Genomic DNA, 13406 nt, shown 5'->3' with positions numbered 1-13406 from the left:
CTAAACCACAGCGTAGTATTACTGCAATTCACAACCCTCGCACTGTAGTGCATAACGTCTACAGCTACCCTAAACCACAGCGTTGTATTACTGCAATTCACAACCCTCGCACTATAGTGCATAACGTCTACAGCCACCCTAAACCACAGCGTAGTATTACTGCAATTCACAACCCTCGCACTGTAGTGCATAACGTCTACAGCTACCCTAAACCACAGCGTTGTATTACTGCAATTCACAACCCTCGCACTGTAGTGCATAACGTTTACAGCTACCCTAAACCACAGCGTTGTATTACTGCAATTCACAACCCTCGCACTGTAGTGCATAATGTCTACAGCTACCCTAAACCACAGCGTTGTATTACTGCAATTCACAACCCTCGCACTGTAGTGCATAACGTCTACAGCTACCCTAAACCACAGCGTTGTATTACTGCAATTCACAATTCACTTACATTCTGGTGTTTCACAATTCAGGGGCATAAAACACAGCAATGTCCAAAAACAACCCAATTTCTCAGGCTGGGTTCTGAATCCTAATTTCCTTTTGGTTTTGGGTACAAAGGCCACAGAAAATCAGTCATCTGGGGAGACTGACAACCCCCTACTAGCAGCATAAAAACCCAAATAACAAACTTCCTTTAAAAAAACAGACCAAAACCAAAGAATATTACTCTAGAAACTCCAACAATAACATAGAATAATAATAATACAGAATAATAATAATAATAATGAATAATAATAATAATAATAATAATAATAATAATAATAAATCCATGTGACTATTTTTACAGGCTCAGGCACAGACATGCTATTAGTGAGCAAGACAAACAAGACCACATCTCTGCTCGTTCTTCTCCCCACAGCTCTCGCAGCACCGCTATACAAAGACCCCCGTTCTCAAGCCATTTGAAAATATAACAATATACTGCAGCGCCACACGGTGGACATATCTATAGTGCAGTTCTACTCCTCTGCTTTTAATGAGTGAAATATTGGATTCAATGAACTCCTTCTCTCTCTGTCTCTACAAAGTGAAATATTGGATTCAATGAAGCTCTTCTCCCTGGTCTCTACAAAGCTGGTCAGCAACAAACAAAGAGAACCTGCCAGGAGAAGAATGACAGGAGTGTGGACAGGCCTCGAGAAGCAGCCTATATATATATATATATATATATATATATATATATATATATATATATATATATATATATGATACACACACACACGCACACACATTAGTGTTGCCAGCTTTCCACGGACGGCGTAGTAACTATGAAGCCATTAAAACAAGTAAATAATCCCACACATTCACGGGTGTATTTATTGCATGTTTATAAGTATTTGGTAGTTGAGAGTGTATTTCTCACACACTGTCAACTAGACTACAGGTAGCCACCGAACACTTACAAACATACATTAAACAATTCATTGCTTTCTTTCTATTGTCATCTGACCAAAACATGTTAAATATATAAAAAGACAGAAAAAAACAGATCTGCTCTTGCCATTTAAACATGTGACAATAGAAATATATATAAAGTTAATATAACAGCAAAACTGGGATGACTTAACAATGTGACTGGTTCTGGCCATAACAGAGCTTGCCTTGGTTTCTTTGTAACATATATAAATATATGCATGGACATACCGTCGGTGTCTGTGGACATGTATCAGTCAGTGTGTCAAGCCAGGCATGCAGCTAAAGATGTCAGGGTTTAGACCACATGACTGAAGACTGGACACTAGCCCCTTCCTAAAGGCATGTCGTCAGATGCCTAATTTACCAGAATGGCAACAACATACACTGTACATGGTTGCAGCTCTCGTGGTATTATATATTATTACCACCTGCCGGCAAACTAACACAGGCTCTCTTTAGCATTTCAATTGTCCAAGAGGCTCCAGAATCAAACCTTGAGACTACCTACTTCATGCCTTTCTGTGTGATTAGAATCCCTTATGCCTTCTAAACATCCTGTTTCATGTGCTTCTGTGATTAGAATCCCTTATGCCTTCTAAACATCCTGTTTCATGTGCTTCTGTGTGATTAGAATCCCTTATGCCTTCTAAACATCCCGTTTCATGTGCTTCTGTGATTAGAATCCCTTATGCCTTCTAAACATCCTGTTTCATGTTCTTCTGTGTGATTAGAATCCCTTATGCCTTCTAAACATCCTGTTTCATGTGCTTCTGTGTGATTAGAATCCCTTATGCCTTCTAAACATCCCGTTTCATGTGCTTCTGTGTGATTAGAATCCCTTATGCCTTCTAAACATCCTGTTTCATGTGCTTCTGTGATTAGAACCCCTTATGCCTTCTAAACATCCCGTTTCATGTTCTTCTGTGTGATTAGAAACATTATAATTAGATAGGCGCAGCTACAATATGATATTTAGAAGGAGAAATGGCCAATAGCTAGCACCACCCAGGGTAGCGACATGCCCTAAGAGTCAGCATGAAATCAGAGTTTTCTGTAATATTTTGGATCCCTTCCTGCCAGTATCTGGACTCCAGCCACAGAATCCAGGGGACAAAGCTGCTCTACTAGATAAAGTGCGCCTCCCCCAGTGAGACAGCAACCAATACCCAGGATCTGTTACTGCAAGCGACAGGGTTCAACGCATGCCACACACGTCATCATCGGAGTGGGTTGGGTTTTGTCCCGATAGATGTCTTTTTTGTTTTAAAGTTTCCGTAACTTAATAATCATGCAAAATGCATAAAAAAATATGTTAATGACCTACAGTCAGAAATCAAAAGGTAATACACTGATAAAAAATGATAACAGTTAAACTAGCAGAAAGGCCCTTTTTTTTGTAATGCTTATTGTCAGTTATTCTCCCAGCAAATGGAAGCAGCACTGGGCAGTGTGTTATTTAGTGTATTTGCCTTTCAGTACCACAGGCATCTACAGTACCGTACAGTACATACTGTGCCACTGTGCAGACAAGCAGTGACTTGCTTTCTTTTTTCTTGACTATTTCTCTTGTGGAGACAGGTATTGTTTATAAAATAGTGTCTTGCACAATTGCTATGTACTGTGCAATATTGCAAATAACACCAGCTCTCTCTAGCCTTGTACTGTGCAATATTGCAAATAACACCAGCTCTCTTGAGCCTTGTACTGCGCAATATTGCAAATAACACTACCTCTCTCTAGCCTTGTACTGTGTAGTATTTCAAATAACACCAGCTCTCTCTAGCTTTAGCCTTGTACTGTGCAATATTGCAAATAACACCAGCTCTCTCTAGCCTTGTAGTGCAGTAAGAATCCTGGGGAAAGGAATAGACATGGCCAGTGGTCTCCACCATACCCAATCAGTAATACATTTAAAAAATGTTATGAATCTCAGTTTGTTTAGTTTAACCCTGCTAGTATTAGAGGCTCACACTGTGATTCAGTTTAACACATGAAGTACCACATTCAGAATACAAGCTGTATTTATGAAATGTGTTACATTCTAAATCAATATTCCTTCACAGAAAAAAAATTCAAGTCCTTCCTTTTTCGCTACAAACAGCTGTGTTCTATTTTGAGGGCAGTCAAGTTAGACGTGCCTGTAATCAGTGAAATTTCACACCAGCTATGAAGCTCAGCACAATTTCAGCCTTTCTAACAAACAGTACCAGCTTGGACAGATAAAAATGTGATCAGAGCCCCGTATTTTTTGACATGCCAAGCAATACCACAGTTCACAAACTGGGAGAAAAACAGGAGTGAGTAATGACGGCTGGAAATGAGAAGCAGCACATATCTGTAATGCCGTGTGATAGCAGACGGCTGCAAACTGCCTCCATATGCGTAACTGAGGTTGTATCTTTGTAAATACAGATTTATTTGATGTTTTATTTTTTCCTCAAATTGAGGGTGGGAAATTTGGACTCCATCTCAAATTCAAGGAATACGGCAACAGGTTAAAAAATGCTCCAAAAATGACAAAGTAGCCTGTCCTTAAAGGACAATGACAACTGATGGGTTCAAATGGGAACTGCAAGCAGAACTGTGCTTAGCTTCCGACAGTTACCCTTACAGTATGAATCAATTACATGTGCTCATTGCCAACTGTTTTTATACACCAGTACAGCGTCTGTATCACAGTACATGCGTTGTATTGTAAAAGTGAAGCGATAGCTATACTAGCTGTGGCCTCTAAAAAGGAGGTGCGAGGAGGGGTCAAAGGAAACAAGAAAAACAAGTGCCAAGTTACTCCACAAACAGAACTATAAAAACAAACTGCTTAACATAAGCAACACGATTCAGGTTAGGCAGTACAAAACAGTCTGTCATCCGCCATCCCTCAGCAAATCAAACCTTTTGCTTTTTAGAGTCACTTTTAAGACTGCAACATTTTCCAAGCTTAAAATACCATTACATGATATAGAGAGAGCGACACATTTTCTCACATTGCACTGTGTATTGCACAGCTTTCTCAGTCCTCTCACTGCACTGTGTACTGCACAGCTTTCGTAGTCCCCACATTGCACTGTGTACTGCACAGCTTTCGTAGTCCCCACATTGCACTGTGTACTGCACAGCTTTCCAAGTCTTCACTTCATGTTTTACAGAAATGCTGCCAGGGATTCTAAACAGCACTCCATCAGCATCACTAGAAATGATGGATGAATGCAATATAATGAGATCACAGCATTTGGTTATTGCAATGCAATATAAGCTTGCCCTAGACACAGAGTAGCATTTGGTTATCGTGGGAGCATTACAATTGAGTTCTCAACTTCTCCTACTGCACATGTCTTTAAAGTGATTGATGACTAAAACAAGAAAACACAGAGCTTCCTATTGTGGCTGCTGCACTGCTCCTCAGCCACAGTATACAGTCCAGTATACTCTTCTACACAGCAATACAGTTATGCCATTGCATAACTTTTGAAGTTACATTGATTTTGAAGTTAAACCGAGCTCCACGTTTGTTGGAGTCCTTAGTCTACAGCCTTTCTCTTATTTGATTCTACTCCACATTGTAAAGTGATCCTGTTTCTTATTTTGTTGTACTCCACATTGTAAAGTGTTCATGGAACAGTCAGAAATATCACTTCTTCTGCTTGCTGCTGAAAATCTGCCCCCTTCCTCTGAAGTCCTTTTTGAGATTGCCTTCTATAAAGGGACTGAAGACCCAGTACTTCCTCAGGCTAGTATAGTTTCTATACACACACACAGGCGTTCAGGGAAGAGAAATCACAGCTGCTGAAAACTGAGATCCAATTACAAACGATCTTTAAAACTAGGGGGTGAGGGGCAGCAGCAACAACAAAATAATAATCATCTGACCCACATTTCTTGACGCGGCATCATAGAAATTCCCACTGGGAACGGTTAGGGTTACATCGATTTCTCTCAGAAATTATAACTTGGAAATCGGGGGTTACTGGAAAAGAGTTTGTGAAATGCCCCCCACAAAAAAAAAAGTTGTTCCGTAGCTTCTTACAATGAGAATGGAGCAGCCAGGCGGAATTATGAAGGACTCCGTGACGGTGAAATCGTGCAATTCTCCATTAAACAAGCTTTATGTGCTGTATGGGCTTGTGTGGAAGCATACAGAGCATAGACTGTGTAACTCCCACAGTAAAATACAATGTCCAAAATAACACTGTCTCTGCTTTAACACTGTCTCTGCATTTCTTTAACTGAACTTGACAACTTGAGACATTCAAAAAAATTAAAAACTAAAAGAATAAAAGAAGTGGAAGTGGTTACCGATCCTGAGATCGGCATCCCTTTACTGCTGAACAGCTCCTTCTCAGCTGGAATGGGTTCCACGCTTACAAAATGGAGGTTAGCCTTACCAAGATTGTGACCTTGACACGTACGTACATGTGTGTGTGTGTGTGTGTGTGTGTGTGTGTGTGTGTGTGTGTGTGTGTGTGTGTTTCTCTGTTCAGTTGCCGTTTACAATGAGAGAGTGTGTGTGTGTGTTTCTCTGCTCAGTTGCTGTTTACAATGAGTGTGTGTGTGTGTGCGCTTCTCTGATGAGTTGCTGTTCACAATGAGAGTGTGTGTGTGTGTGTGTGCGCTTCTCTGCTCAGTTGCTGTTCACAATGAGTGTGTGTGTGTGTGTGCGCGCTTCTCTTCTCAGTTGCTGTTCACAATGAGAGTGTGTGAGTGTGTGTGTGTGTGTGTGTGTGTGTCTGCTTCTCTTTTCAGTTGCTGTTCACAATGAGAGTGTGTGAGTGTGTGAGTGTGTGTGTGTGTGCTTCTCTTCTCAGTTGCTGTTCACAATGAGAGTGTGTGAGAGTGTGTGTGTGTGTGTGTGTGTGTGCTTCTCTTCTCAGTTGCTGTTCACAATGAGAGTGTGTGAGTGTGTGTGTGTGTGCTTCTCTGCTCAGTTGCTGTTTACAATGAGTGTGTGTATGTGTGTGTTTCTCTGCTCAGTTGCTGTTTACCCTCCCGGCTGGGAACAGCGGTGGCAGGGGGGGTAGGTGAGAGGACGGGGTAATGGTTGCCATGGAGGGAAGCAGGGGGAGGGACAGGGGTGTGGCCACTGCTGCTGCTGCTGCTGCTCCCTGATTGGCGAGGCCCATGGGGTTGCTGACCCGGAAGCACTTCTCCTTGTGTGTCTTGAGCATGTTGGAGAAGCGGAAGCGCTGTCCGCACACGTCGCAGGGGTATGGCTTCTCCCCCGTGTGCGTGCGCCGGTGACGCTTCATGTTGGGACGGCTGGTGAAGCTCTTCCCACAGATCTCACAGATGAAAGGCTTCTCTCCTGTAGGGACACAAGAGCTTCCCATCAGGGGGAGATGCAACAAGGGGAACACATTTCCTGGCAGGCAAGTCAAGAAAGCTGAAAACTTTCTTTGACCTTGTGTAGTAGCCGGTGTCATTTCTTTAGGAGATTTCACATGCGAGACCTATACTGTGCAGTGAAGGGAAGTTCATGACAGGTAGGATTTTGAAAGTACAAGACAGCTGCTTCCACTTGAACCCTGTAATGCCCAGTTTTTAAATGAGAAGATACTTTATTTATAAAACTAGATTCCGTTTCTTGTACAAAACACACATTGTTTCCCCCTGTCCGGAAACACATAACATACTGCACATGAAAAATTCTGGCTTTTGAGGCTGGATTTACAAAATAATAATATAGAGGGGTGGCTAAGCATCATATCAGGGGAGATACAGGAATGAGCATTACAGAGTTCAATAATAATATAGAGGGGTGGCTAAGCATCATATCAGAGGAGATACAGAAATGAGCATTACAGAGTTCAATAATAATATAGAGGGGTGGCTAAGCATCGTATCAGAGGAGGTACAGGAATGGGCTTGACAGGGTTAAGAAGATGAAGTGTAACTCCCCATGCTCACCAGTGTGTGTCTTCATGTGCTCGTCGAAGTATTGCTTCATGTTGAAGTCCTTCCCGCACCACTGGCACATGAACTGCTTGTGTCCGATGTGGATGCTCATGTGGGAGCGCAGCTGGTACTTGTACTGGAAGCGCTCACTGCAGTTCTACAGAGACACGGCAGACAAAATAAAAACACAAATACATGGAAAACAACTACAACAGACATGTGAAATGTGCCCTTCTTGTACTGGACAGAGCCATCTTCAGCAGAAATATTTCCAATATTTGATGCAGCTGGTGTCTTTTTCATTGAAGACAAACTAAACCGGCTGCCAGGACGTTTGCTGTATTTATCTTTAAGTGATAAAAAATATTTATATTTACACTATTCTAACAGAAATGGAACTGCACAGGGAACTGCATATTACACAGCCATGGGTAACTTCACGGAAATCATGAAATCCGTGATAGCCATGAAAAGAATACAGCCTTAGGCATAAATATATAAAACTGCCATGCTAAATATTTTACAAGCAATGACAATATGAAGAGCAAGCAAGTCTAAGACATCAGAAATAAGACCTTTACAGACAGGTTAAGAACATAAGAACAGAAGAAAGGTTACAAACGAGAGGAGGCCATTCGGCCCATCTTGCTCGTTTGGTTGTTAGTAGCTTATTGATCCCAGAATCTCTTCAAGCAGCTTCTTGAAGGACCCCAGGTTTGTGAAATTTTACTTGTCATATATACTGTATATATATATATATATATATATATATATACAGTGCCTTGCGAAAGTATTCGGCCCCCTTGAACTTTGCGACCTTTTGCCACATTTCAGGCTTCAAACATAAAGATATGAAACTGTAATTTTTTGTGAAGAATCAACAACAAGTGGGACACAATCATGAAGTGGAACGAAATTTATTGGATATTTCAAACTTTAACAAATAAAAAACTGAAAAATTGGGTGTGCAAAATTATTCAGCCCCTTTACTTTCAGTGCAGCAAACTCTCTCCAGAAGTTCAGTGAGGATCTCTGAATGATCCAATGTTGACCTAAATGACTAATGATGATAAATAGAATCCACCTGTGTGTAATCAAGTCTCCGTATAAATGCACCTGCACTGTGATAGTCTCAGAGGTCCGTTTAAAGCGCAGAGAGCATCATGAAGAACAAGGAACACACCAGGCAGGTCCGAGATACTGTTGTGGAGAAGTTTAAAGCCGGATTTGGATACAAAAAGATTTCCCAAGCTTTGAACATCCCAAGGAGCACTGTGCAAGCGATAATATTGAAATGGAAGGAGTATCAGACCACTGCAAATCTACCAAGACCTGGCCGTCCCTCTAAACTTTCAGCTCATACAAGGAGAAGACTGATCAGAGATGCAGCCAAGAGGCCCATGATCACTCTGGATGAACTGCAGAGATCTACAGCTGAGGTGGGAGACTCTGTCCATAGGACAACAATCAGTCGTATACTGCACAAATCTGGCCTTTATGGAAGAGTGGCAAGAAGAAAGCCATTTCTTAAAGATATCCATAAAAAGTGTTGTTTACAGTTTGCCACAAGCCACCTGGGAAACACACCAAACATGTGGAAGAAGGTGCTCTGGTCAGATGAAACCAAAATCGAACTTTTTGGCAACAATGCAAAACGTTATGTTTGGCGTAAAAGCAACACAGCTCATCACCCTGAATACACCATCCCCACTGTCAAACATGGTGGTGGCAGCATCATGGTTTGGGCCTGCTTTTCTTCAGCAGGGACAGGGAAGATGGTTAAAATTGATGGGAAGATGGATGGAGCCAAATACAGGACCATTCTGGAAGAAAACCTGATGGAGTCTGCAAAAGACCTGAGACTGGGACGGAGATTTGTCTTCCAACAAGACAATGATCCAAAACATAAAGCAAAATCTACAATGGAATGGTTCACAAATAAACATATCCAGGTGTTAGAATGGCCAAGTCAAAGTCCAGACCTGAATCCAATTGAGAATCTGTGGAAAGAACTGAAAACTGCTGTTCACAAATGCTCTCCATCCAACCTCACTGAGCTCGAGCTGTTTTGCAAGGAGGAATGGGCAAAAATTTCAGTCTCTCGATGTGCAAAACTGATAGAAACATACCCCAAGCGACTTACAGCTGTAATCGCAGCAAAAGGTGGCGCTACAAAGTATTAACTTAAGGGGGCTGAATAATTTTGCACGCCCAATTTTTCAGTTTTTTATTTGTTAAAAAAGTTTGAAATATCCAATAAATTTCGTTCCACTTCATGATTGTGTCCCACTTGTTGTTGATTCTTCACAAAAAATTACAGTTTCATATCTTTATGTTTGAAGCCTGAAATGTGGCAAAAGGTCGCAAAGTTCAAGGGGGCCAAATACTTTCGCAAGGCACTGTATATAAAAACAGGTCAGTTTCCCGCTCTGCTTTATTCATGTAATTTAGGACAAGGCACTCAAAGCTTTTCATGCCCCTGGACTAACTGCTTGCTGTACCTTTAGTGCGGTTGATTGTGCTTTAATACCCCTGACTGTGTGATCTGCTCTGTTGAGCAACTCCCAGTTAACAGGAGAAGCAGAAGCAGAGCTGTGCAGACGTGCCTAGAGTAAAGGGGGTTAACTAGAGGGCTGAGTAATAGCAGCGTCTGACTCTGACATGCATGCTACAGGATGGAACTGTCAAAGTACTGTAGGCTATGTGTGGAGAATTGGACTGTAGGCTGTGTGTGACGAACTGTACTGTAGGCTATGTGTGAAGAACTGTACTGTAGGCTGTGTGTGAAGAACTGTACTGTAGGCTGTGTGTGAAGAACTGTACTGTAGGCTGTGTGTGAAGAACTGTACTGTAGGCTGTGTGTGAAGAACTGTACTGTAGGCTGTGTGTGAAGAACTGTACTGTAGGCTGTGTGTGGAGAACTGTACTGTAGGCTATGTGTAAAGAACTGTACTGTAGGCTATGTGTGGAGAACTGTACTGGGGACGACCAAAATAAGTGAAATAAATGAAATAAATGTGCTCTTTGCTTGAACCTGCAATTCAAACTTTCCATATTCCCTCCTGGCCTGGATTAATACCATATCAATACCTTGTTTCCTCATTAGCCATGCTTTAATATTGTCATTTTATTTTGCAACAAAAAGCTCCAAACAACTGTTAGGATTATCAGAAACAAAGCAGTAGCATCCATCCTTTCGTTTTTGTAAACTAATGAACTCAACTTTAGCTGCAAGGCTTGCTGGGAAAGAACCGCCAACATCTGTCGAAAACTCGCATTGCTTAGAAACTGAGTCTTTTCACTCGGCTCGGGTAGACTACCAATGGGGGTTCAGGAACAACAGAGCTGTAACTAGGGGTGGGTGAGCAGGGCAGCTGTGGGGGGCGGAAAAATGACTTCAATGCATTGCCACTCAAATAATAATTCTGTCCTGCGGTTCTCAGTGTTTTCACTTGTCAGCTGTCAGCGCCCCCCCTAGCATAGTCTGAAGATCGCATGCGCCTCTGCACTAGAAAAGGGAATGTGTCACTTCCTTAGCAACGGTCTTAATGACCACGAACCTGGTTCTACACAAACCAACACCATAGCGTCGCCAGTTCGTTATTATTCTGGCATATCTGTGTTGTTCGCTTCCCCTGCGGTGTGCATTGCTTATTTATTTATTCACCCCTGCTGCCTTCAGGACCAGCACTACTATAAATGTAATGAAATGTAAAGGCATGTTTCATAACACATATTAAGCACCTACGTAATAAAGGTAAACCAAAACATTACGATAAGATAGCAACAAGTACAAAATGAATTGATAAGAAAATGCAAATAGATAAACGGCCATTAAAATTCACCATCTAGATGTTAAATGTGGTACCAGAATTTATTTATTGGAATAAAATTCAGGACAAATGACCCCACCATGTGCTATTTTTAAAAGCACCATTATAAAACAAGTTTATTTGATAATTACGTAGCTCTTACAATGCATTAAAATATGCATGTATAAAGAAACACAATATCTAGTTATTTTTTTAATGACCTCCTTATTTTTTTGTTTAAAATAGCACATAAACCTGCATGGCTCTTGCTAAATTCGAAATAGTTTTGGATCTTTATGGAAAAGGAAGAATTTTCTTTTTGCAAACTATACAGATGGAAATGTGAGTTTATGTCTTTCTGAATATACAGCAAGTCAATTCCACAAACGCATGCACTTACTGATCAAGTTTTAATCTGATCAGAAAAAAGAAAACTATTTAAATCGTCCTTATTATAAGCACATAGCTTGATCACTGCCTTAGCTTTTACTGTGGAGTCAAAAACTGAACTCCAGCCCTGACTAACAGAAAATGACCATACATAAAATAAGCTCATTATCATTGGTTGATTCTGAAAATGCGTGGGTTGAATATAATTGTAGGAAATATAAACCTGCAGTGAACAAGCATTAACAAGTTCCTTTCCATTTTAAGTAATGTCTTGTTCCCTTCAAACATGTTAAAAGGAGAGATTCTGAAATAACAATAAGTTAATCAAAACTATGAAACATCAGAAAATATACCAATCCAACTTTTAACACCCAAAAAAGAAAAAAATGGGGAGGGGGCACAAATATGACTGCCTGCCCTGGGCGCTACAATGCCTAGTTACGACTGTTCGGCAATTCGGGAGAACCCGGATCAGCTTGGACTGACACTCAGTCCATGCTCATGGAAACGAGGTACTAGAGGCCTGTTTGTTACAAACTCTTAGATAACAAACCACAGCTGCTTGGATCCTGTGCAAAGCTGCCGCACCAGCCCATTCCATCAGTTAAAATCTATGGGAGTGATTGGGCATCGCTCTACCAGTGACATGGATGTGATCGACTCCAACACACAGCATCACAAGCGCTTCACTCAATCCCTCTCTTACCTCACATTTGAAGAGCTTCTCTCCTGAGTGCTGCAGCTTCACTCAATCCCTCTCTTACCTCACATTTGAAGGGCTTCTCTCCCGAGTGCTGCAGCGAGTGCACTTTCAAAGACATGCTGCGCTTGAAGGATTTCCCGCAGGTCTCACAGGTAAATGGCATGTCCTTCGTGTGAGCTGAAAATCAACAACAAAACAGAGCATGGGAGCTTGGGACAGTTTTTTATAATCCCAGTAAACACCCCCAGGCAGATATTACCATGTATTTAAATTGTACGCACTGGAAAAAGACATCAGCTGGTTTACATGGGCATCCTGGGAAGGAACATCCCGCTTTAGTAAAAAGACCATTGTGGCTTTGGAGAGAGTCCAGCGAAATGCAATTCCACTAATCCCCAGGGCTACATGGTACGAGCTACTGAAGGTAGAGGGATCTATTTACCCTAGAACAAAGAAGGGTCAGGGGAAGATATTAAAATCCTAAAATTACTCAGCTAAATTAACCCTTGCCACTATCTCAAGCATAGCACAGAGACTAGGACACACTCACAAACTGAGTGGACAGACCTTGGACAGGGGTGGAGACACTTTCTCATACAGTGGTGAGTGTATGGAGAGGACTGTGTTGTGTCTGCTGAATCATTGAGATCAATCAGCTCTAGTATCTATCAGCTACTAGGAACCAGACAAGCATGAAGATCCGAAGAGAGCTACAAAACAATTCAAGTATACCTTTCAACAAATGTATTGCCATCATTTTGTAGGTCTCACTTTTGCCTACGGGAAAGGCACACACTTTATGATAAAGATTTGTTTTAATGCTATTTTCTCACACCCTATAGCCCGCTCCTTGCAGACTCCTGTACTTCAGTGCTGCATTCCATTCATACCCAGCACGCTCCTGTCGCTTCTTCCTCAGCAACATATGCAGAATTCGCCCCTTCCGCACCGATTATTCCACACAGCTCCTAGTTCAGACCCTGGTACCGTTCCGCCTTGACTACTGCAACTCCCTCTGCCTCTGCTACCCGTCCGCTCCAGCTCATCCAAAACTCTGCTGCTCACCTTGTCTTTTCCCTTCCTCCTTTCTCCCACGTTACACCGCTGCTCCGCTCTCTGCACTGGCTCCCTATCGCTGCTCACATCCAATTCAAAACTCTTGTACTCGCCTATCACTCTTGACCATT

The 13406-nt window shown here is 41.8% G+C and overlaps 1 protein-coding gene across 4 annotated transcripts in view; it reads right to left on the bottom strand.

Annotated features, from left to right (window-relative positions):
- Window positions 1–309: 309 nt before the first annotated feature.
- LOC117394403 (zinc finger and BTB domain-containing protein 47) overlaps window positions 310–13406 on the bottom strand; it is a 37518-nt gene continuing 24421 nt past the window's right edge. For all 4 annotated transcript variants that reach the window (XM_059018776.1, XM_059018775.1, XM_059018774.1 and 1 more), the window contains 3 exons: window positions 12281–12396; window positions 7327–7471; window positions 310–6724 (listed from right to left, as the gene is read on the bottom strand). In XM_059018776.1, the coding sequence (XP_058874759.1) occupies window positions 6390–6724; window positions 7327–7471; window positions 12281–12396 (596 nt within the window). In that variant the 3' untranslated portion in view covers window positions 310–6389. The remainder of the gene's footprint in view (window positions 6725–7326; window positions 7472–12280; window positions 12397–13406) is intronic.

The sequence above is a fragment of the Acipenser ruthenus genome, chromosome 3 (assembly GCF_902713425.1).
Source record: "Acipenser ruthenus chromosome 3, fAciRut3.2 maternal haplotype, whole genome shotgun sequence".
In the NCBI taxonomy this organism is placed as follows: Eukaryota; Metazoa; Chordata; class Actinopteri; order Acipenseriformes; family Acipenseridae; genus Acipenser; species Acipenser ruthenus.
This window is presented reverse-complemented; position numbering and strand designations above follow the sequence as displayed.